The 26,560-nt window shown below is 27.4% G+C and overlaps 4 protein-coding genes across 4 annotated transcripts; 2 read left to right on the forward strand and 2 right to left on the reverse strand.

Annotated features, from left to right (window-relative positions):
• Positions 1-3,672: 3,672 nt before the first annotated feature.
• On the forward strand, positions 3,673-9,201 carry LOC119688317 (nuclear pore complex protein Nup154-like). The gene is made up of 6 exons (XM_038102995.1): positions 3,673-3,702; positions 6,659-6,804; positions 7,564-8,056; positions 8,227-8,693; positions 8,758-8,880; positions 9,024-9,201. Exons 1-6 carry the CDS (start codon positions 3,673-3,675, stop codon positions 9,151-9,153), a joined length of 1,389 nt encoding a protein of 462 aa, XP_037958923.1. The 3' UTR covers positions 9,154-9,201.
• Positions 9,200-10,974, reverse strand: LOC119689097 (probable protein arginine N-methyltransferase 6.1). Its single transcript, XM_038103836.1, has 3 exons — positions 10,848-10,974; positions 10,049-10,285; positions 9,200-9,990 (listed from the first exon to the last, which is right to left on the reverse strand). Exons 1-3 carry the CDS (start codon positions 10,893-10,895, stop codon positions 9,232-9,234), a joined length of 1,044 nt encoding a protein of 347 aa, XP_037959764.1. The 5' UTR covers positions 10,896-10,974; the 3' UTR covers positions 9,200-9,231.
• Positions 10,975-14,027: 3,053 nt separating this feature from the next.
• LOC119661859 (60S ribosomal protein L9) lies at positions 14,028-15,182 on the forward strand. Its single transcript, XM_038071364.1, has 3 exons — positions 14,028-14,130; positions 14,530-14,777; positions 14,844-15,182. Exons 2-3 carry the CDS (start codon positions 14,537-14,539, stop codon positions 15,173-15,175), a joined length of 573 nt encoding a protein of 190 aa, XP_037927292.1. The 5' UTR covers positions 14,028-14,130; positions 14,530-14,536; the 3' UTR covers positions 15,176-15,182.
• Positions 15,183-18,137: 2,955 nt separating this feature from the next.
• LOC119662436 (protein yellow-like) lies at positions 18,138-22,856 on the reverse strand. The gene is made up of 5 exons (XM_038072055.1): positions 22,630-22,856; positions 20,653-20,843; positions 20,189-20,582; positions 19,774-20,132; positions 18,138-19,702 (listed from the first exon to the last, which is right to left on the reverse strand). The coding sequence occupies exons 1-5, from the start codon at positions 22,811-22,813 to the stop codon at positions 19,592-19,594; spliced, it is 1,239 nt and encodes a 412-aa protein (XP_037927983.1). The 5' UTR covers positions 22,814-22,856; the 3' UTR covers positions 18,138-19,591.
• Positions 22,857-26,560: the final 3,704 nt, after the last annotated feature.

Raw genomic sequence — 26,560 nt, forward strand, 5'->3', positions numbered from 1 at the left:
TATTACAACAGCCATTCTTTATGAAGACCTTTACGAAAATCCTCGTAGAGAAAACGACGACCACGCTCGAATTTATGAAACCAGCGATTTGCAGTCGCTGGGTGTGTTGTTTCATCACCAAATGTCAAACTAGAGTTTGACTAAGTTTGTTTTATCGATGCATTATTTTCTGGTTAATCCGCGTCATAAATCGTAAAAAATCATCGCACAAAAATGTTCATTATATAATTCTATTTTTTCGTAAAGACAGTTTAGAATCGATGTAAACACAATAAGTGAGTCAAATTTTTGAACAGAAATGTCAAAATTTATCTGGCAATACTTAATGTTGCACAGGCGCAAGACTTAAAACACAGTCTACGTAGATCCTACGAAAAACTTAATACATATATGTAGGCTCATTCAACAAACGTTCTATTGCAATCCAAAAGACACAAAATTGCTAGGTATATGTATGTATTCTAAACCAATTGTTACCCATACAGTTCTGGACCCAGAATACAAATAGTTATTTTACAGCTGTTATACATATGTATATGCGTTCCACATACTTCAAACCTTGCAGATATTACAATATACAGGTAGGATCTAAGTGAGTTGATCAAATGCACCATACATCTTTAAAGAATGATATAGCAGCTGATGAACGTTGACACGCCCTATAAATAATAAACTGTGAATATTAACTTCCCAAACTAAATGTTAATATTACCATATTTTTTTTTTCAGAGATAAACATCTGATGTTATAGGCAAATGTAATATATATATACCTTTGCAAATCCATTTGTGATTAATTTTGTATCTAGTACAAAATAGTTTTAACCGAAATAATTTAATTTTTTTTAGAGCTGTTATGCTATTTCGATCCTGGACAGTATCGATTTTAAGTGGACATGCGTTCTCGGCCAAATATAATCAATATAAACTTTATTTTAGCTAAACTTTATCCATATGCTTTAGGATTTGTTGCTTCTCATAACTGTACTATCGTACGTCAATAATATAGTTAGCGGAAACAATTAAACGTGAACAAGCCCTCCTATAAATAAATAAGAAACGCTAATTATAATTTACCTGATGGTATGAGGGTTTCCAGCAATGAACGTTCATCAAACTAGTCAACACGTTCTTGAAATTTTGGAATTGCATTAGAAATACCTATACGTCTTTGGAATTGTTTCTAAAGTGGACTTTTGAATTCGCCGGCAAATCTGCTATCGATATTATTGCTAGTGTGGATAATTGAATATCAACAGATGTTAAAGTATTAATATGTTTGTAGATATGAAAATCAGGTATTAACTATTAAGTGTTATTAATTTTTGTAGACGTGGTTTATATTTCATGGTAGAAATCCCCATCGTTTTGTAATTAAATCTGCGTTATAATTTTTTTTCATGTTTAGATGCTTTCATGGAACATTCAACTATTTACATACAACTATTTACAAAAATACTGACAATTGTGTTCGTTGGGAAAGTATTTGATAAAATGAAATTAAATATATACGCATTTATGGCCTTGCAATATACTGAGTACCAAATTCGTTGAATATATTGATAAAGAAATATATTAGAAAAGAAAAGATATTATTCACTTGAATATTATATAATAAAAAATGTTTTTGGTAAGTACATATAAAATGAATCTAATTAATATTAGGTCTGTTCCACGAGCTACTCGTAGTAACTTTGAGTAACACTGTGTATACACAAGCGAGTTCCACCAGCAAATTTTCGAGTAAATGAGAGCATCTGAAAGAGCGTAACATCGCTATTGAAATTTGAAAATGCCACACAGACTTTACTCGTACAATTTATATCAAGAAAATTTGTGTTTAAAATTTGAATTTAAATTTTTGTATTAATTATATGCGCGGCACTAGTCTTCTTACCAGTCTTTACCCAAAGCTGTTAAACGAAAATCTGTGTAAAGAGAGTAATTTGGTTCTTTATTTGTGTTATGCTCTCAGTTTATACTTTACTTGAGTTTTACAACGATATAGCATGTATACGATATAGCATCAGATCGTATACAGTTAATTTAATATACTGCATATACATATATCGAAAATATACGTGCACATGCAATACTAAAACTAAATGTATGCTACATATGTTATTAATATATTACAAAGAATATATAATAAATGCATAATTTAAAATGCCACATAGTACAACACTAGGCACATGTTGGCAAAAGTTGACAATATGTGATAATTAAATACGAGTACCATACAATTTATCAGATATTTTTTATGAATTCTACATTTATATCATATATTATGTATATATGATATAAGAAATCATAAAAATAATTGAAATATTGAACGCAATTTTTCGTCAGCTTTGAAATTTAAAATTGTTCTAAAAATTTTAAACAATTTGGTAACCCTTATTTTCATTATTTAGTACAAACATGAAAGGTACTACAAAAATTTGATAGCCGGTAAGAAACGCAAAAAAGCAACAGGCAAAATATGTTTGCGTTTTTCTTTAATGTTTGATTTATTAATGTTTATCTTCGTTTTTTTCGCAAGTGTTTCTATTTACTTTTATTCTCTGAATATATCATATTTTAGTACAAGATAACTCAACGTAGGAAATATAAAATTAAGGCGGTATAAAATTAAATATTGTGCATATCAAAGTTAACTTGTCACCATAACTACATATGAAGATATTGAAAGTAGAATTAATAATATTTTAACAGGTAAGTAATATGTTAGAACTCTTATGCAGAATAATGTAAATGAAACTAAGCATATAAATTATATTGCATGGAATTGTTATTAATACTATGAAACTGTTTTTTTGGCTTAAAATCTTGAGACATATTAAAATAAATTTTAAGGACGTTTAAAGCTGCTGTCAACTGATAGCTCGAGTTCAAAGCTTACAAGTACTTTTAAAGTTTTTACGCAATGCTTAAAAGCGGCGTTTTTACTAAAATTGTTGTTAAAAACATTTTTGTATAAAATTATTTTAAGAGTGTTTACGAGTAAAAATTCTGTTTTTAGGGTTGTAATATAATATTTAGGATTTGTATATTTAGATTGTATGCTTACACTTTTAGGTATCAAGTATTGTTAAAACATATTTGTTTGCTGTTTTTTGGTGTAAACATACTGTATTAGTATACATATTTTCAATCTTTTATAATTTTGATGATGTGTAGCTTCTTTAAGAACTAAAACAATGATATTCTTGTTCTGTTTTGTATAATTCGTAAGCAAATAAATTATGAATTCAAAGTCGTTGAATATAAAATGTAAATCTATCTAATAGTGACAAATGTATATCAAATTAAAATGCTTAAACTTTATAATTGTTTTAGGAAACCTTTTTTAATCTAATAAGAATATATCATAAAAAAATACTATCATACCGATTAGATTGTAATAATATTGTAAGATTTCAGCTAAGTTTATGAAAAACTAAATGGATATGTACAGGTCAATAACGCGAATGAGTAAAATAATTTTTAAGCATAGTTTTTGTCGACATTAAAATAATGTATTATGTTATGACTATTATTATTGTATTTTAATAACAAAATGTTTACTTTTCTTTTAAAAAATATGAAAGTGCTCCAAATATAAAACAAATTGACCTTGAAATCATTTGCATGCTCTTACAATAATTTGCATGAAGTATATTTTTTAAAAGAAATGAAACGATTTGATTTTCGCATATATATGGTATATGGAATATTATTCAAGTACATATTAGTAATTTATTATATAATTACAACTGGCAACTCTGTTCACTACTGTCATTTAAATTTTACTTTTGTGCTAAAACTCACACATCACAGAAAGTAGTATGTTGCTCGCAGTTTGTTGCTTGATTCGGAACGAGTGAAGAGTGTTTCGGCGTGAGTCGGTAATATCTTGCGTTTAAAGTTTTGAATAACCAAGTGATATTTTAAGACTGAATATAACAATTTTAATATTTAACACATAATTAATAAACTTCAATAAAAAACGGTAAGTTTAAATTTAAATTAAATATATAAAAAGTATTTAAAGAATCTTAAAAACTTCGTGATTCGAAGGACGCCGGGTGCTAAAAAAAGATTTGCGAAACAATTTTTACATATATTGTCATAATAAATATTTGTTTTAAAAAATTTTTTCAATAATTTTAATGTGCAGGTCAATTATAGACAAACGCTTTTTAAAATTGTTTAATTATTTTGTTTTAAAATTGTATATTTTATTTTTTCGTTCTATTGGTTTTGGCGCAATTGCATAAAATTCTTATAAAGCGACAGAAATGCAAATCGTTTGCAAAAATGCTCAGCATGTGCTATATATGTCAGAATGGGATGGATATATATTATGTTAAATTTCTTTTGAACATTTTTTAATGCTTGCTGTCATATTCATTTGTTATTTGTGCGGACATTGTTGCAAGTCAATTTAAGTTAATACAAGATTTTTAAAGAATTATAGCATTTAAAAGAATTTAAAAGAAGATAATAATATATTACTATTATAAGAAGAAGAGCTTGCTACTAAGGTGAGGTTTGATGAAAAAACAAAAATTTATGATTTAATAGCTAAGTTTTTCAAGATGTAGCTTCAGTGAATTTTTTTCCTTTCTAAAATGTTTTCCGCGTGTTTTGGAAAATGAATTTAATTAATAGAAAGAAATTCATTAAAAGTGAATGAATTATATTAAATGAAGTTTCAGATTTAATAATTTAAATATAATATGTAGCAATTGCTTTATGAATTTTTAAGCATGTGTGATATTTTTCATATTTATACGTTTTGTTGTTGTTTTCTCTTAATCTCTTTCTTTTCTGCATTTTTTACACATCAAACAGTTTTCCTTTTTTTTTTTTTTGCTTAATTCGGTTGGCAAAGTAGAAACAATTAAAGTTTGTTGGTGTTGGGGAATGTGATCGAATCCGACAGTTTATTATTTAATAAAAAAACTATTATTAAAAATTATATTGTAAGCAAGAAAAATAATTATATTGTTAATTCCAATAATTTTTGGTTTAAAAACAAAAAGTTAAGAATTATTCATAGGAATTGTATAGTAGTCTTCGTTATAGTACAGTTTTCTAATATACAGAATAATGCAAACCGTATAACAGTTCAGATCACATTTTCATTAAAGTTTTTTATATTATACTTAAAAAAAGTTAACAATATTATTTTGAAAGTTAAAAATTTTTATATCAATTATGAAGAAAAGAAATTGAATTCGCCGATTCTTCCGATTTATAATAGAGGTTTTTGTTAAACTGTCAGATATATCGTTAATGTGAAATTTATTTTTGTTACTTTCTTGTTTTTTTTTGTTTGTTTTATTTTTTTTTATTTGTTTTATTATTTTATTAGTTTTATTTACTTTTTATTTGTTTTATTTTTTTGTTTTTCTTTTTATTTGTTTAATTTTTTTATACTTGTTTTATTTTTTATTTATTATTTTTTTTATATAAATTTAATTTTTTGAAATTTGTTTTATTTCTTTTTTATTAGTTTTATTTTTTTTTTAAGGTTTTATTTGTTTTGTTAAATGTTTTATTTGTTTTTAATTAGTTTTATTTATTTTTTATTAGTTTTATTTACTTTTTATTTGTTTTCTTTTTATTCGTTTTCTTTTTATTCGTTTTCTTTTTATTCGTTTTTTTTTATTTTTTATTATTATAATTTTTTATTATTATAATTTTTTATTATTATAATTTTTTATTATTATAATTTTTTATTATTATAATTTTTTATTATTATTATTTTTTATTATTATTATTTTTTATTATTATTATTTTTTTTTTATTATTATTTTTTTTTTATTATTATTTTTTTTTTTATTATTATTTTTTTTTTTTATTATTTTTTTTAATATTTTTTTTTTATTATTATTATATTTTATTATTATTATATTTTATTATTATTATATTTCATTATTATTATATTTTATTATTATTATATTTTATTATTATTATATTTTATTATTATTATATTTTATTATTATTATATTATATTAGTATTATATTTTATTATTATTATATTTTATTATTATTATATTAATATTATTATTGTATTTTATTATTATTATATTTTATTATTATTATATTTCATTATTTTTATATTTTATTATTATATTTTAATATTATTATATATTATTATTATTACATATTATTATTATTATATTTTATTATTATTATTTCCAATTATTATTATTATTTCCAATTATTATTATTATTTATTATTATTATTTATTATTATTCTTTATTACTATTATTATTTTTTTTTTATTTTTTATTATTATTATCTATTACTATTATTATTTTTTATTATTATTATTTATTACTATTATTATTTTTTTTTTATTTTTTATTATTATTATCTATTCCTATTATTATTTTTTATTATTATTACTATTATTATTACTCATTATTATTTTTTTTTATTATTGTTATTATTTTTTATTATTACTGTTTTTTATTATATTTTATTATTACTATTTTTTATTATATTTTATTATTATTTTTTATTATTATTTTATTTAATTATTATTATTATTTATTATTATCAATTATTTTTTTATTACCAACTTATCTTTTCAATATAAATGTGTATAATTTAAGTTTTTACTACGAAAAAATATTAATTTTTTTTATTTATTTTTTTTTTTAAGTTTGTTTCAGCGAGATTTTTTGATGGAGTTATCGATCTATCATTCACCTGTGCCACAAAATGTGATCCTGAAGAATATGGTATACATTTTTATAAGAATGATGAACCAGCTGATGATAATGAGGGTTATACGTATTTTGCAAAAAGGTAAAACAATTTTTTTTTTATTATTATCCTATGTGTTTGTTTAAGAATAGATTGAATAATAATCCGAAATACATCCATTCAAAAATTCTCAACCTCATATGTAAGCTATCATTAACTAAAGCAAATTAATCAGTTATTGAAACTGTTATAATTATAAACAGATCTTGATAATATTTTTAAATATCAAGGAAATACAAACTCAACAAAAAACATTAATATTATGTATTTCGAGGTAATAAAAATTCAACACCAAAATTCAATGGAGAGGATTAAGGGTAAAGTCAGATAATGACTACGAGCTAAAAACACTAGCTTTATATTGTTAGCTCTATATTGTTTTAAATCATATTTTTTCTTTTAATGTGTTAATTGTGCAAATTAAATAAAAATTTCATATTACATTGACTTCTCAGAAAACTATAAAATTAACATTAATTAATGCAGACAAACATATAACAGTTGATATCGACTACAAAGTAATCCCCTCAAAGTGCAGTCATAGAGTCAGTACTCAACTCACCTTAAATGTGTACTTTAGACAATGAAAAGAAAATAATTATTAAAATGACAATACTAAATGTTGAACAAAGTAGAATAGTTGAAAACTACATTTCCGTTGGATTTGTGAATTTCTGTAGAAAATCTCTATATAAACTTAAAGTTAAATCTTTTAAAATAATAGTATTGTTAGATTTCAGAAATTTATAACCATTTTTAATATTAGATATATAGCTAATGATTATAAACATATATTTTAAGAATAAATTGCTACAAAGAAGTACGTGAAATGTTGGAAAAACTTTATGAAGATCAAGGTGGCACCTTTAAAGGTATAGAAGAAAAAGAAGATGGCACACTAATAACTGACGAAATTTCAAAGATTGTAAATCAATCGATACATATAAAAGATCCGCTATTACATATCACAATCTATGAATGGCTTATGTCTCATGACTTGACATCAGTGTTATTATCACTAATGGAACCATCTTTAGGAGACTACTTACGACGGAATGTATTGCGTTTTCCTGATAACTATAAAGTAATCGATTTATTATGGAAATACTATGAAAAGAATAAACATCATGCCCAGGCGGCAAAAATTCTGGACAATTTGGCATCCATGGAAACTGATGCTATACCTCTAGATAAAAGAATTGAATATCTGGCACGTGCTGTCATGTGTATGCGAAATGACACTATAGGATACTCAATGCAGAACGGTTTGCTGTTGAAAGACGTAGAGGATAGGGTAAATATAAATATTATCATTGTAAAGTAGACTGTGTTCGAAATATAATTTTTATTTTTAAATTTTCTTAAAATTATTGAAACCATTTTGTGAAACTTAATTTATTTTTAATTAATTTTAATTTATGTAGAATATTTTTTTATATCATTTTGTTTTAAATTAATTTTTAGATGGACATAGCACGAGTACAAAAATTCATTCTTAATTCTATTTCTGCAATTACACCTCAAACCACCGTAACTGACAGAGCTATTCAAGATCTGAATAATAAACTTTTTGACATAACTGATCTCTATCAACAATTTGCAGAACCATTTGAGCTGTGGGAGTGCAAGCTCACCATACTCAATTGCTCACACCACAACGATACATTGTTAATAGAGTCCGTATGGCAAAAGATTATCAGCAATACCATACAAGGTTGCAGTACCTCAACAGAACGCGTCACGCGATTGTTCACAAAAATCGAGACACTTGTTAAAGAATTTAGTCAATCGGGCAATTGTTTTCCGCTTGCATTCATCATCCACGAATTAGAAAAAACCGCATGCGTATACAATATGCCGGAAGCCATAGTCCCAGAAAAACTGTTGGCAATGGATATTGACATTGAAATTATGTTGGAATATTATTACAGGTAAAAAGAAAAAAAAAAGTTTGATTTCAAAAAAAAATTATTCACACTTTTCGCCGTCTTATAGAATGATAATAATGAACGAGCGCACTTGGACACAAGAGGGTAACGAATGGCATTTAGTGGAATCTTGCATACTTTTAACCAGAACGTTGGCCGATACTGTGGAAACACTGTGGTGTCGTTCAAAGTAAGTACAGTAGCAGGTATTAGCATCAGCAATTAATGTTAAAGAGTTTTTGTTTTTAAAAAAAGACTTATCTTTAAAAACAAAAATGTATAAAAATAGTGAACTCATAACTATTCTAAATTAATATTAAATTTATTTTGCAGACGCCGTATAATTGGAAAAGCGCTTGATATTATTTCCTCTTGTCTCAATTTATGTTACCAGAAGCCTAGTACCGAAAGCATGCAACAAGCACTGAAACAAATACAATGTCGACTTCAACGTAGCCTTTAAATTATTAAAAAATTGTTAAAATGTCTAAATATATATACAAATTAAATATTTATAAAGTTTATTATTTTAAAATTATGGTTAAGATGTGTCCATTGTTTGCAAATGGGTTTTCAATAGTATACATTTTGTTAAAAAGCAATCACAAGGCGTTGGATGTTCTACATCATCAGGATCAAAAAGCTCAACCTCAAGATCATAAAATCTTGGATTATCTTGTTTACGAAGCATCTTCATTTCAAATGCTATCGGTTGATTTTCTTCCACTTCTTCACACACTTTTGTAGGCAAAACAACAATGCATTGTTTCCAATGCGTTAGCGGTGCCCGCGGTCCAGTTGACAAAATAACTGCATCCTCATAGCTTTGTGCGGGAAATCGACAATCGAACCAAATACAAAAACCTTGAAATTTTCCAGAGCGTTGTACCGTTATGACTTCTTTCATAATTACACTACTTAATTCGTCAATTTTAACCTCTTCCAAATTCATCCAATGCATCACAGTACCCTCATGCAGCAGATCTGTTGGTTGTACGTTCGCGACTTCTGGTTTCTTTGATTTTTGTTCTCGCAAATGCGCAGCAAACTTTGTCATGCTAATGCCATTAACATTGACCCAATCATCATAACGACTCGGTACTTGACAAGGTGCCACATATAAGATAGTTTCGTTTGGAAACATTTTACCAGAGGGTTTTAAAAAATGATCCCGTGCATAAAGTACTGAATCCAACATGCCTTCGTGCAGCAAATAAAATCCCATCCATTCCGAAACAATAATATCGACTTTTTCCTCTGTTTCAGGCAATTGAAATTCCTCTATTTTGGATTCACAAACCTGTTTTGAATAATATAATTTAAATTTAAAGTTTATTTAAAATTAAAACATTTTTCACCTTGACTATGCTGGTCAAAGCATTTTCTTCAATAACTTGTAGAGCAATCTTGGCCAAATTTGTTGCTTCCACTGCATAAACTAAACGTGCACCTGCCTTAGCGCAAAACGCTGATAATATACCAGTACCTGCGCCTACATCAAGTACTACTTTATCTTTGAACATCGTACTGTTACTCATTATTGCCTGATAGTATGCCTCCTGGCGTGGACGATCTTTAAGCATTAACTCATGTACCTGAAACAACAAGAGTACAATCAATTAGCTGATTTGAAGCATGGAAATATGTATATAATTGTTATATATCTAGTAACAATTGGAAATTATTTTTGTATGCATTTGGAACTAATATCTTACATTCCTAATGCCATTTTATATAAACATAAATAAATATTCAAATACTAAAAAGCAATTCTTTAATAATTTTTTTTTATTCAAAAGCTTATTGTTAATATAAATTATTATATATGTTTAAAATTGTAAAACGAAAATAAAAATTATGTATTTATCTATATATTTATTTTTTGGAAATTGCGGGCAAACAGTCCGCGATACGTTGACAGTTTAAATTTATTGGAAAAATAAATTTATATGTTAATATACTTTTGTTTTATAATTTTAAATATATGTATTAGTTTTCATAACAATAAGTCTTTGCATAAATGAAAATGTTTTATTCTTATTTAAAAACTATTGAGTACTACGCTAAGCACTTCCAATTGACAGAAAAATGTTTTTTAGTTGAATTTACAATTAAAATTCTCTACTGTTTTGTAAAAATTTGCCAGTCAAAACATACCGCTAAGTCTTCATAATCTGCAAAGTATTTGTCAGGATCCATATCCATCACTTTTATTTGCTTCAACTCAGTGTGATTCCACTAATTTCAAACTGCCGAACAAAACAAAACAAACGTGCAACTAGCAAATTATCGATAACAACTTGTCAGAATCCTCTTATAATAATTTCATATCGATAGTATTTCCGCCTATCCAATACAAAAAATACATACATATACATTATATACAAATTTTATTTTATTCAGTTGTTTTTAAAAAAATTATCCCTGGTGATGGTCTTAAACAATCGAAACGTCCGAAATACAGATTAAATAAATAAAACAAAAAAAAAATTTTATTAAAAAAACCAAACCAAAAAATCTAACTATTTAGCCCATCACTCATCTATAATAAAAATTAAAAAACAGTCAGCATATATAAAATGGACAAAAGAATAGTGTTCTTGGTCAAGTGCAAATTGCTACCCAACATTCGCAAATCAGTACATGTTCAATTAATTGCTAATAGAAAAAGTAAAGACCACCGATATAACTAAAGACTTATCATAGACTTAAATAAGTTTAAATAGTTGTTTCTATTATTCGAATATATGCACATTAATGGATTTTCCACGTATATAAGAGCTATTAGATGCTATAGTATATTTTAACTAGCATTTTAGAACATTTTATTATTAGACTATGCAGTGGCGAAGCCAGAATTGTGTCAAGGAAGAAATATACTTGAAAATATTTTTTACATATCACATAATTGTAAATTTTCTTACCAATAAAAGCGTACAATTTTTTTCCATAGATAGATATGATGTTTTTTAATGTTGGGCGTTTTCGGTGGCTCGTATTAGCCAGTTTTTTACTATTCTTGCGAGCCACCGAAAATGCCTATTGATAAAGCAATCCATTGTTTCACAATCAAAACTTCTAGTTAATAAAAGTACTATAATAGGAACATAAAATATATATATAAAATATTTATATATACATAAAATATATTAGAATTGTATAGTTTTTACCAAAGAAGACAAAGAAAAGAAACAGAGGAAATTTTGAATCATTGTGTCTCTTTGTGTAATATCACAAAAAAATCTCTTAACGGATTTGTAACGTTAAGAAACCAAATCAAACAACGAAATTTCGGAAAATGCTCTTATTTTAGTAAACATCGTGGTGAGTAGGGACCGGGTGGACAAAATAGCAAGATTGGGTGAAGAAAATCATCATTATCACCATTGTCATCACCATTGTGTAGCATTAGGCTTTTTGTTTTCGTACGGCGTGATATTTTCCTTTCATTACTCAAAATTTTGAATATTATTTGAATTATCCAAAAAATTTTATACATAATTTTTCGAGCAACTCTCAGTTTCTTTTCTTTATCTTCTTTGATTTTTTATTGACTTCAGACTATATTGTCGAGGGGGGATTTATCAGCTTAACTTTCTCTGTTCATTTAATATCCGACTGATTATAAACGACGATGTAAATTTATTTAAACTTAATTGTGAGCATCCAAAAAAAAAAATTTATCGGCTCAATTGCAGTCTTCGATTAAAAAAAAAAATTGAATTAATTTTGGTTTAGTTTCGAATCAACATTTTGTATATATTTGTTTAATAAATATGTTTTTGTCATGATTAAAGTGGTTTATATTCATATTTTTTTGGAAATTACGAATTTACGAATTAAATAAAAAACGTTTTTGGCTCTAGTTTTTCGATTTTCGAAATTTGTGTTCAAAAATTTAATTTTTCGTTTTTTATATATATTTAAATGTATGTGTTCATATAAATACATATATTATTATCTTCTTTTATATTTTGAAATATTGACAGTTACATTTAATAATATGGGATAATTAAGCTTATTTGCTTTTGTATAATGTTCAACTTAAAATCTTTGACCGGCACGATTATCCAAATATTTCCCAAGGTGAGAAAATTCTAAATATTATACTAACATATTTTTTGAGGTATTTATTCTGATAAGATCAGCTATCCTGAGCAACTATTTCCACCACACTATTCACACAAATAATTTGGTTCTCTCGATATCAAGTTTCAAAGGCACAAATTAAAAATGAACTTCACAAATGTGATCGTATGTATATATATTATGTATATGTACTTCGTTTCCAAAAATTTACACCAAGCATTTTCATATTCCTTGCATATGTATCTTAATTAATAAACCATTCATAAGGACGGACAGACAGGTATGTAAATATTTTTAATTTCTATTTTTCTACGACAGCAAAATTTATTTGTAAAATTTATTGATAAAAAACATTATATGTAAATTGTATTTATTAATTTAACAAAATAAAAGGCCAAAAAATAATAATTGTTAATTAATTAATACACGTCAGAACAATATTATTTACATATTTCTTTACAGATAACTCATTATCATATTATGTTAAAATTGCGATTAAAACTAAAAATTAAATAAAAAAAATTTAAAAAAATTTAACTCATTAAAATAAATCGATCAATAAGAATAAAAACATCTTGATTAATTTGTTGATTTGTTTTTCCTTCCAATATTTTATGGATTATTGAGTTAGGAAAATTATTTTTATAAACAGGTTTTTCGAACAGTACTGAACTACAGCAACAAAAATTAATTTTATATTATTTTAATTAATTGAATTTTTGGTTGACCACACAGCTGTTTCGAGTATTGTCAAATACCCATCATCAGTGGTCTTGAAAATAATTCTTGTATTTAATTATTCGTAAATAATTTTTTTTGAGACTGCAAGTACCAGAAATCTACGACCCTATGCTTCTCCTAGGAGCTAAAGAATTAAATATATATATATAAGTACCAGGAATCGAACTAGTGTCCTACTAAATTTAAAGCTCGAAATCAGCTTTATATTTATTTAAAACACTTTTGATTCTATTTCTTACGTCACAATAGAAAATTGTGTTGCTTAACTCTAATACTCTTGTAGTCATATCATTTTATTTATATAAAATAAATAATAAAAATTGATAAAAAGTGATTATAAAAACGTATACGAAAATTCCATATACATATATGTGTTATCACGTCATAATACGCGAAAATGTTATATTTTATATTACATAGTTTTACGAACATTTCATCTAATAAGCGTATTACTTTCTTTCCATGTATATTGTTAACGAAAGTTGACAGTCTGCGTCAAAGCAAAACGTCAAAAATAAACGATAAAATGTCAAAATTTGGTTTTATCGCCATAAGAGACGTCAAAATATTCCTTTTCCAATTCAACCTTTTTCCGGTCGGTTCTAAGCGTGTGAGTTCGTGTAAATTTTTTGGGAAAAAATAATTTTAAACAATCATAATATTTTATATAATGTATAAAATAAAAAAGTGTCGTTTTTGCAATTAAATAATTTTGTTGATGTGTTAAAAACTTTATTTTTACTTTAGATTTAGTGGAAGCCTAAAATTGTTTAATTATTATTTAGTTGAATTTTGTTTTCGTACACAAAATTTCGGAGGGAAACGGGACAAACTGAATTAACTGCTATTTGAACTAATTATATTTTACGAATTAATGTGTTAATTTTACTTTTCGGGTTTATTTGTAAAGTTCTTATTTGAAATTAAAAATATTGTGATATTGTTTGAATTGTGTATTGGAAGTGGTTGCACTGTCACTAATACATTGTTTTGAATTTTGTTGTTGCAGTGTCAGAATGAGGACAATCAACTCAAATCAATGCGTTAAAATCCCTAAGGATATTAAAGGCTCTGTGAAGGCCCGTGTTGTCACAATCACTGGTCCAAGAGGCACACTGAAACGCAGCTTCAAGCACTTGGCTTTGGATATGTACATGGTCAATAGGAGCACGCTGAAGGTTGAAAAGTGGTTTGGTGCGAAGAAAGAGTTGGCCGCCGTACGCACTGTGTGCAGTCACATTGAAAACATGATTAAAGGTAAATGTTAAATAAAAATCTTTGTATTAATATGTTTGTTTATTATATTATGTTTTGATTTTTCAGGTGTTACTGTTGGCTTCCAATACAAAATGCGTGCCGTATATGCTCATTTCCCCATCAATTGTGTCACATCTGAAAATAATTCGGTTATTGAAATCCGTAATTTCTTAGGTGAAAAATATATTCGCCGAGTACAGATGGCACCTGGTGTAACTGTTGTCAATTCAACAGCGCAAAAGGACGAACTTATTGTGGAAGGCAACGACATTGAAGCCGTTTCTGGATCAGCTGCTTTAATTCAGCAATCGACCACAGTTAAAAACAAAGATATCCGTAAGTTCTTGGATGGTCTATACGTTTCTGAGAAGACAACAGTTGTGAAAAAGGATATTTAAAATAGTAGTTCGTGTTTTTTAATAAAAAAAAAAAGAATTGAAGTGAATAAAATGGTAAACATTTTACTAAAAAACTACATAAATTAAGTTTTTTTTTGAAATTTGAAAAAAACACGCGAAAGTTGCAAAACAATATATTATGTGTGTAAAATGTATATAAATATGTGGAATGTCCGGCTGTTTCTTCCGTGGAGGTTATGCACGTTTTTTTATTTAGTTTAAATTTTTGTAGTGATTTGTGAACAACAGTCTTCGAAAAGTTTGTCATTGTTTATTTGAACTTGGAATGTTAAATACGAGTCCACACTGTAGAAATAGATATGGCTGCGACGTGATATATTTCTGCACATAACAAAATATTTTAACAACATCATAACATCGTATAATTATCTAAAAAAAGGGATTTAGCGCTTTATTCTGAGACCGGTACATGTTTTTTCACTTCATTTATAAATTTTATTAATTGTTTTTATTTTTCTACAGAATATATTTGAAATGCTTCTTGCAGCGCGTTACTGATACTCGTGTGTGAATTGAATGAACTAAAGAATTTGTTTTTTTTAGACGTTGTCTTCGTTCAAGACTTCGTAAAAAGTGTTTGGTACAGATATGTAAAACGGCTCACGTAGTGCTAAAAACTAAATTGGCTAATTGATATACTAGTTGTAGATCTTGCTCTTCTGTACAATTAGTGCACAAGTATATTTCGTTATCACACCGTTGTTGTTCCTTCGGGAGGTATTGAACGGCACTTGGTCGTCGAATGGCTCCGAGACGTAGACCCGGCCGTTCTTGGAACCCACACCGTCGTACAGAGGTGTGAAGTCACATTCTCAAAGCAAACTTTCGTTTCAGATGATAGGATTTTGTTTATAATATATTTGAAAAGTCAATCGGGCTTATTAGTTTGTTGACATCCACAGTGAAATATAGTTATCTTGTCAGTACCCGGGATTTGTACAGCATATGTTCACTTGCTACTCCTTTTTTCTTTCTCTTTGCAAATGGTGGCTAAAGACTGAACGTTTAGAGTTAGCATAGGTGCCTATTGGGTTTGTGTCATGTAAGCAGCACCAAACAATGTTGTCTTCTATAGAAATGTTTAAACCACATGGTACTTATATTTAGTAATTATTATTTTGTTGGCATTGTTTTTGGTAACCTTCTTCATATTAATATTTTTGTTCTTCTTCTTCATATTAATGGTATCTTTCTTCAAAAGTATTTAGAAAGAAATTGTTTCACTACCTATTTTTAATTCATGACTTGAGAAAGATGTTTACTTATAATACTTCAAATGCTTCATATCTTTAACGAAAACTGCAATGATTTCGTATTTTGATTGCAGAATGTAACATAATTAGGGTTCTATTCTCTAAGGGTTACTATTTTATACGAGGTTTTATTTAAAAATCTGTAAGTACTTCCGTTATATTAGTTATGCTTCTTCTTATAACTAGAATACACTTAAACGTTTTGTGAAAATGATGTATCGGGGATATGTCTTTTTTTCTATCATTTCAAATGAGATCAGAAGGTATCTTTATCATACTACGTACGTTCTATGGTTTTATTTATTTACAAATACTCAAACTTAAGATGCTCTTCTAATCTTTATAAAGACAAGGATTATGTCCCCTTATTGTGCCTTTTATTGGTTTAATTTGTTTGAAATTAATTTTTTAATTGCACAACCGTCTTCAACATCATATCAGCGATTGTTATGAAAAGTGAAGATTGCAATCTAGATTTTTTATATTTTTAAACTTTCTAAATTAATTTTTCTTGAGTAAATTTGATTATTATTTTCCTTCATTGATATCAGCGAACGAGACTATTACTGCTATCTATCTACTGCATAGGTCATTACCACAATAATGAGGACTGGAAAAATTCTCTCAATTTTACAGAATACACATTTCGCTAAAGTAGCTTCTTCCAATAATGACCCAAAATTATGCGTTTTTATTTTTTATTAGAATTTTTGGTTTGTTGTGGACTTTATCCCAATCATTATTTTCCTAGGTTTTCTTTTAATGTGTAATATATATCTGGTTTACTACTTTTAACTATTGGTTACAACAACTAGTAAACTGCTAGTAGATAACATAGAATGAATTACAAGTCCAATACATGGGTTAGGATGTGGATGGATAATGGTTGCGTGAGAGGAGAAGGGACAATACGGAGAAATCCAGCCACTTCTATGGAGTGAACTTTTAGCTGTTTGTATATAATTATTTCAAAAGTGTATACACTTAGCTACAAAATAAAGGACGAACTGAAATCTAAAGAAGTGAAAAATCTTGCGTATATAACAACTGCAAGGAGCAATCCCAACCGCATCTATAGTTCCACAAATTTCAAACAGTTCAACTTTTGCGATTGTTTCAAAAATTATATTATATATTTATATGCTCCAAACTTAACTGGGAGACTTTGTAAATCAACATCTTTCCAGCTTTTCATTCGGATTTCGTCATTTCTTTCAAATTTTTTTCTATAATTGTTTATAGAATTTGTTTTTTTGTATAACTAAAGGTAAATCATTTTTGTGGAACTCGTGAATATAAAATGTTTTTTTTTTAAAACAAGATCCAAATGTTTGGAATTAAAATCCACCACGTGTTTATAGTTCGATGAAAGCTTTTTTTAAATCGAACCAGCCAGAATCCAAATTAGACGGATATTTAAATTTTTTTTCTCTAATATATGAGAAACTCGACTTCGAAATTATCGTTAATTTTAATTAATTATAATTCTTAATTCTTAATATCTCTTAATTCTAATTAAAATATTTAAGGTTTAGGTATTATTGTGATGGTTAGTAATTGAAACTTAATTTATTGTTACGAAAAACATACATTTTTAACTAAATTATGAGTTAAAATAAAACAAATACAAAACATTTTACTTAGTATGAAATACCTAAGAATTAAATATATCAACCATTACAGCTGGATTCAATCTATAAGCCGCATTGACCTCGTAGTATAACAGGAATTTTAATTGGTTCATTGACTGTTAGTTAACGGTACTTTATAGTTTAAGTATTTTGTCTCTTAGTTATAATTTTTTCTGACCTATTACTAATACATTAGATACATTATATTTTTCGATTTAACTTTTGATAGGCATTCGATAAAGTCCTTCTCAAATAGTTAAGAAAACTGTTTTGATTCCACAATCCCTCATAATAGTGGGTAGAAACGTGATCATGGTAGAAACACTCGGGATCATTGATAAATGCGAGTTTCTGACTAATGCTAATGCTGGAAATATCGCTGAGAATGGAGTATAGCGTTAAAGACTAAAGTACTCAATACCTTAAGCCTGGTACTAAACAAGCTTGAACATTGACACAACAGCAGTTCTAGTATCTTTTCTTTGAGCGACAGGAGGTGCTATAAGATAGGCCGAGTTTGGTGCCATGCTGTACTATATTAATCCAGAAACTTCAGATTTGCTTCTGTGTATCAAGTCAGAGGTTCTACATTTGAAGTAAATGGATTATATAGCTCTGATTGTTAATGTGTGACTCTTACTTAATTGTGGGGCAATTATTTTCGTTTGCACATAGAAATGAGATCATCAGCGGCGTAAAGGTGGCATAGTTTGTATTTAAAATCCCTATCTGTTTCTAAGTGTTCTTTATCCATTGAATCGAAAACCAAGACAGGAGTACTTAAAAAAAACTAGTTAGGTAGTGACACAACTCTACTAGATAATATGAATGACTCCCTCAGTGCTCCATCTTTCAACACTTGGAAAGTTGCCTTATCTACTCTAAAAATTACTATATTTACATTTTTTTCAGGGTACCTTTAGTTTCCAATAGGTTTTGTATAATGCGTTTTTGTAGAGCGTCAGATAATTTTTTAAAATCGACAAAAGTAAAATAAATTTTTCAATTCAATTCTTTCAATTGGGTTAATAACGATAAGAAAAATGTTTATATATGCTTGGAACGATTATCCCAAGCGGAAATCTGCTCGGTTTGCTCAGTTCTTTAGGATAGGTTTCAGTTATTCAACCCAGAATTATTTTGTGTAGTATTGATGGTTGACATTAGTGAGGATTCTTTCTAAATATAATTCTTTTATCAACTTTTTTTGTTTGTTATTTAACCGATTACTATTTTATTTCACTCCCCTCTTAAGTATTCTGAACTACCGGAATCCCTTTAAAATATTTTGTCAGTGTTTCGTCGCTATCTGGAGATTTTCTAGACTTGAATAAAGAAATCGCATCGTAGATAGATATGTGCGAATTGCGTTTTCTTGAAGCAAGTATAATTTATTTTGAAATGTAAGTATTAAAATCTGACAGGACATAGGCAATATAGAAAATTTATGTACATCTAAAAGTTAAAGCTAAAGCCATTTGTTATTTATCCTATAACTAAGTAAATGTTTATTATGTATTCGCTCCAACGGTACAATGTTTTTTATTTAACAGATCAGCTATACGACAGCCAATAATTTGATATTTAGTACTACCCGATTTAGTAGGTCTCCCAACAAAAAGCTGAAAAAAAAACAAAAATATAGCATGACTAAATATATATATATAATTAAAATAAATAATTTTTAACTAACTTTTGGATCATTACTCAAAGCCCACATTTCCTCTTCATTTTCTGAATTTCTGTTTATTTTGAGGCCGGTGATAAACTTAAACTGTTCTGGACTGTACGCTAAAACCTGTAGTGTATCTGCACTATAGACACTTTCTTGTGTCCAGCCGATCAGTGCATTTGAATTAATAATACTGCAGTAAAGGTTACCGTTTTTGTCAATAGTTTCCGACTCGCACTGAGTGCCACGATTTCCTACCACAAAAAAATCATTAGTTCCATTATAGCGTTTATTGAACCAATTCGTTGAGTTATTAATGACGTGTAAAGGTACACCGATTTCCTTATAACTGTTTAAGGCATGGAAGTATAAGAATCGTTCTGGAATCATATTAAATGTATTTTTCATTTCAGTTAAATTCATAATTTTAGCTTACTTCCTTTATTTAACCCGTCGGGACTAATATTAACAGTAAAAATACCATTATTTGCTGAATTGGACTTTTGTAAATTCTTGTCCGGCTTCATTAATTCATGTTCCACCCGCCACGATTTTCCAGCGAAGGCATCATAAACTATTAAACCGTAGCCCCAAGGATCTGCTACATAAATAAAAGGCTTTTCGCACATTTTTTTAGAATTAGACATTTTTATGTCCACAATCAATGCAGTAAAAACTGATACACCTGGTGTATATAGATATTCTGGTAATATATAGCGATGAACCAATTTATCACTACTCAAATCGAATGCTAAAATTTGCGGTGCGCAATATTGAAATGAATTAATTTGTCCGGAATCAACGATCCATAAACGCCAGCAATCATCAATCTAATAAAATTTAAGAAATTGTATTTTTATTATAAGATCCGCAGAAAATGTTTCAATCGAGAAAACTTACAAAGGTCCTTATCGCAGATGTTATGTTATTGCAATTTGCGCCATGACTCGAATGCCAATAATAGTTTGGATATGGCTCTACTCTGGGATTCAACAAAACTGTGTTGTTGCTTTCTGTGATGATGGCCAATGAATATGGTATACCGTGGCTTAGTCGTGGTATTGTTAAAAACGTGCGATGATAGCCATCATCTGAGGAGAAAAACAAACTAAATGCATATATTATACAATTATAAAAAATTAAAAAGATTTGATAAGAAAATAATATAAAATGTTCTATGAGAAACTGAGGTGTTAAAATTTAATATCACTACTTGATATCATCGGATTTATAGGTGCATTAGCAAACGTTTAGTATTGTATTACAATAGATTTGCTGTATATAGTTTAAGTAAATCTTAACTCCTTAGGGCAGGGCGCTATAGATGTCAATTAAGTTTTGGTATTACAAATTTTCACAGATAAGATTCATTGGAAATTATGACCGAATTTTGTAAATGGTTTAAGTTGCATTTTAGTCTTCGAATATGTGGTAAGAATATTTTTGACATTTTCATTAAAGGATAAGTTCATTCTGGAGACATAACTCTATTTAACTATTAAAGAACTTTGTTATTAAAATATAATTGAAGAAAACAATGGTAGCATATAGTATTTTGTGAGTCTTTAAAATAGTATCAAATATTCTATTCTATGATATATTCCATATCAAATATTTGTGTATTTTGTTTGGATTTTATATGAAAAATGATATATTTATTTCTAGAGTTAAGTTTCGACAGTGGAAACGTGCTGTAAAAATGAAGTTTTAAATTTTAATATATGATATGAGTTTAATATATGAGAGAAGACCATAGAGGAGAGAAGACTATAGAGTTTTTTATTTGATCCTTTTTATTCTATTAAAATGTAAAATTCGTATTCAGTGATCGAAAGATTTCTTAAATTATTTAATGTTTTGTAGAAAGTCTTTAATTGGAGTACTCATTATTTTAATCACTTAAGATGTGTGTGGCGTCAGTAATGAAGTTTAACTTTTCAAAATAGTTGTACCTTAGATAAAGGAATTTAATAATACTCAACGTCTGGCAGACAGTCCTTAAAATACGTCTTATGCTTCAAAGTACCAGGAAAGTAATTACTATCATAATCTTCATAATTTTTTAACTTTGTCTTAAAAAGGACTTTTGTGTAAAAGATTAGGTAAGGTTAGGTTGCTATGATAGTCAAGTTGAACAACTCATGTATGGGTCCGTTGTGATACTACTTGGGCAATATTCGAAACAGCGTTGTATGGTCAGCCAACTTTCAATAAATTAACCAAATTTTTGTTCTTGTCTTTTCTTTACTATTCAAATTCGTCTAACTTTTAAAAAGTTTCTTTTCGTAATAAAGACCTGTTTCAATTAACATTGAAAATATTTATATTCTAAAAATATAGAGTATAATTTTCTTTCCAAGCATATCTGATGGATATCTACAACAAATCCTTAATCCTAAATAAAAGTATTAAAAAACAGAAATGAGTAAAAGGAAAGGGAAGTGTATTTTTTATTTTCACTTTTCTATCTAATATAACAAACTACGTCAAAATCGGAGCAGGTCTCATACAAAGGGTTAAGCTCGTTGGTAACTCTTACAGGAAATAGGCTTAATTAAAATAAAATAATAAAAGCCCGGTTTTGATTATAATTTTTGAGAAAACGTTATTTATTAAACTGAACAATATCGCTGTAATAATAATAATTTTGTAAAATAAAGATATACATTTTATTTTAATTCTTTTTAAAGTAATTTTGTAAGAAAACATATAGATCAGTTTGTCGACGATTTTCCATAAATTTTTTGGATTTCAAAGATTTATAAAGAAATTATGAGATCTCACTCACAAATATTTTTTATTTAAGTATTTACTTATCTTTTTATTATTCTTAACAAGTGCTTTATAGTTCTAAAAACAACTTCTTATCAGACTTACCTCCATATTCCACATCCACATCAACAGGTAAAGGTACGTTACTATTGTAATGTCCGTTTTTTTGTGCCAATTTTAGAGTCTCTTCATTGGGAAATGACATTTTTAAGTTAGTCCATTGATGTAACGTGACAAAAGGTCGTTTCATTATTTTTTGACTCAAAATTTCTGTTTTTGTCACAATCATTAAAGGAAGGAATAGAAGAAAAAGTCTCCATTTGAGACTTCCAATTGAGTAAGATTTTATCATTTTTGTATAGTCAATTATACAAAACACTTTTTAAAAATATTTATTTTTTTTTTGCTATATATTGTTGATATTAGAAATTTTAACTCACAAACGTATTTCCCGTAACGTCTGTCCGCACAAGAACACCTCTTCACAAAAACTGATTCTCATTCAGGTATGCGGATAAGATTTAAGTGTTCGCACTTGAATCCTCATTGGATGGCGATGTACGAACAAGTTTTTCATCAGCAGCGCCTATCATTTCTTAAGTACTAACCGGGCACTAATTAAATGCTTTATGTTCTTGTTTATTTCCTTAACCCTCTGGGCTAATGCGATGAGCCCGAGCACGATTGCCTATCTCACTGACCAACATGTTAAATATTGTGTAATAAAATTGAAATAAATAATCTTTTTGCCGTCATTGATAAAATTCCTTTGTATACCGAAGCAGTTAACGAAATAAATAAAAGATCAATAAAAAACAAAGATTACAAAACTATAATGCAGCAGGTAGGAAGCTGAAAAGTGTCTTCAAACACACGAGTATGCAACGACCTAACAAACACGCTACATAATCTATTTTTCATTATGTTTCATATATTTTTGGTTTGTTTTAATAATAATTAACTAATTACTTAGTATATTAAACAAATATTAGTACTATGAGCAAAATAGGCAAAAGTGGAAAAAAGGATTTCAAGATAAAAAAGTATCTAATGTATCTTATCATATGACCGACTGTTAGTTGGATTGTTTTAAATTTGATTGATTGAGAAAATCATTAGTGTTCTAATGTTTTTCTTAATGCCCTAGAACAAAAATTTAGCCCGTTAATTAGATTTTTTTTGGGTTAAATAATAATTCCTTAATAGTTCCTCAGCACATTAAAGCTCGTATATAATATAATACGAGGGCGGTTTGATAATTCAGTGACTTTTTGAATAAAACAAATTTTTTTCGGCAAATAAACATTTTATTTTTCTACATAATCATAGCTCGATACATTTAGTCCAGCGTTTTTCTAATTTTTTTATTCACTCCAAATACTAGGTTTTCTCAAAGCTCTCAAAATACGCGTTTGTTTCGGTAATGACTTCTTCATTCAAATCAAATCTCTTACCGCTCTGCCATTTCTTTAGGTTTGGAAACAGAAAATAGTCGCAGGAGGCTAAATCTGGAGAATATGCTGAATGGGGTAGCAGTTCGTATCCCAATTCCTGGATTTGGGATCGTAATGCTTAATCAGCACATGAAATTCACTTTTTTCCATTTTCGTAAAAATTCATGGGACGGCTATCAAACACCAACTAAACGACGTAGCTTGCTCAAAATTAAAAAGTTGCCCACTGGTAGATTACAGCTGACGGCAGCACTGTTGCATTTGGCGTACCTGCGCGGGAAATTCAAAAAGTCACAGACGTATCAAACCACCCTCGTAGAAATAAGGCGGTAAACATTTTAAATTTAAATAATGATAGTAAAAATGCCTTCGAAAATGTCTGCTAAGTCTATAAACCTATTTTTTGCTTGAAAGATGATAGATTAGCAGTTTATTGGTTAAAAGTTCATTAAGATTGATGTTTACTATAATTACTATAAAATGATTAACCTACTTTTATTCTGGAAATTTGGTTATAAAATAAACTTTATACAATTATTGATTCGGAAAGACCGTCACGGAAACAATCACGACATCACGAAGAATTTAAAAATTACTTACAATATTGTGTTAAATCATTTCTATAAGACCGACTACAAGAAGAAGCTCAATTTTTGGGATGAATTTTAATTGTGAATCGCTGTTAAATGAATAAAATGATCTAACTTTTGAAGTTTGTTAACAGGTGTGAAAAACTGGATCACACACGATAATATGTTACGGAAACAATATTATTCTTTAGAGTGTATTTCAAAGAAAATAGAAGTTTTCAAAAAAAAAAAAACCGAAAGGTGATTTTTGACCACAGCAATTTATTTGATTTAAAACAGACCCATAGTGTTACTTAAAGAAGCAATCATTTAACAACAGGGATGATCTAAAACCATGTTAAGTGTTTAATTTGTTAACCGGGATATTCTTCACGAGGTCGGTAAAAATTTTTCAGATGATTATTACGTCCATTCAACGTTTTTCATTTATCCTCAAATGCATTTTTCCCAAAAAAGATCACCGTGTGAGGGTGACGGTGACTCGGGAAATTTTTGACAACTAAAATCTTATTTTTTTTCAAAATATCGGTCATATTTATCATGTAAAAAACACCATACTCTTATAGAATACTAGAACTATAAAAAACGAATTGCTTTCTTTAAGATATAATTATCTTAACGATATAATATTATTATATTATAGTCAAACCAATAAGCGCTAAGATATAATTTTCCAATAATGATGAAGGTCTTTATGAAGCAGGTTCTTACAATTGTGAAATCAAATCGACATTACGAGTATTACATCCTAAATAATAAGAAATAGATATAAAATATTTTTTGTAAATATTAAATAAAATTAATAAGAATCTAATAAAAAATAAAATATTTTAAAGCATTCCAAAAATATACTCGTATTATTGAAAAAGTCAGAAAAGCCGACTGAAAAGCCAAAAAAAAATATTATTTTTCCATGACTAAAATAAGAAGAGACATTCTTCACAAACTCTAAAAGTTAAATATATTATTATTATAAAATAATTTTTATTATCTTTTATTTTTATTATGTACAAAAAAAATAAATTATTAAAACAATAAATTCTAAACTTAATAATATAGATAATAAATATTTTCGACTAGAAATAAAAGAAAATGTTCCAATTAATACTATTTAACAACAAATTTATAAATAATAAATTAATTAATTAATAAAAATTAAATTATCATTATTTAAGTTTTAATAATTTAACAAAAACATTTTCAAATATGCAAAAATAAAAAGTTCTGATATAAGTTGGATTTACATAATTTTGCAATAAATGGAAATTAATTATATACCATATATAACGACAAAACGAAAAAATACTTAAAGAAAAAAATCCAGACAAAGTGGCTTATGAAGACATTCTAAGTATATTGGGCAAAATACTAGTCTTATGAGAATACCTCTTAAAATTTCGGAAACCCTCACAGATATATACAGTTACACGGGTATTATATTTCACTCATGGAGTCACTACCACTATGTTTTACAACCAGAACTCTCCATAATTTCATACCATGTTAAAGCAAACGTTCTAACGCAAAATTACATGAAGAGGATGCTCTTTTAATGTCTTACTTCCTTATTTTCTCTAACAAAGGAAATAGTTTTCATAATGGATAAATAATAATGGATAAAGTTTATAATAAAAAAAAAAACAAAAATGAGAAAAAAATTACTCTTTTTGCAATAACTAAATAATCCAATGGAAAAAGTATATTTTTGCTGTTTATAACACATAATATCATTTACAAATTAAAATAAAATATTTTCTATTTAGTCATCGAAGTAATTTAAAAACTTAACGTTTTGTACTTAATAGAACCAAACTATTTGTCCATAAGTTTGTTTTATTTAAGTTTGTTTTGTTTTATTAAGAATGAAAATGTAGATACTAAAAATGTAAAAAATAAAAGAGGAAAAATTAACAAGCAAACAATTATATTAAAATGAAAACACTTTTCATTGTGAATGTATTATATTTGGAGTAATTAATGTATGAACTTAAT

The sequence above is a fragment of the Teleopsis dalmanni genome, chromosome X (assembly GCF_002237135.1).
Source record: "Teleopsis dalmanni isolate 2A chromosome X, ASM223713v2, whole genome shotgun sequence".
Taxonomy (NCBI): Eukaryota; Metazoa; Arthropoda; class Insecta; order Diptera; family Diopsidae; genus Teleopsis; species Teleopsis dalmanni.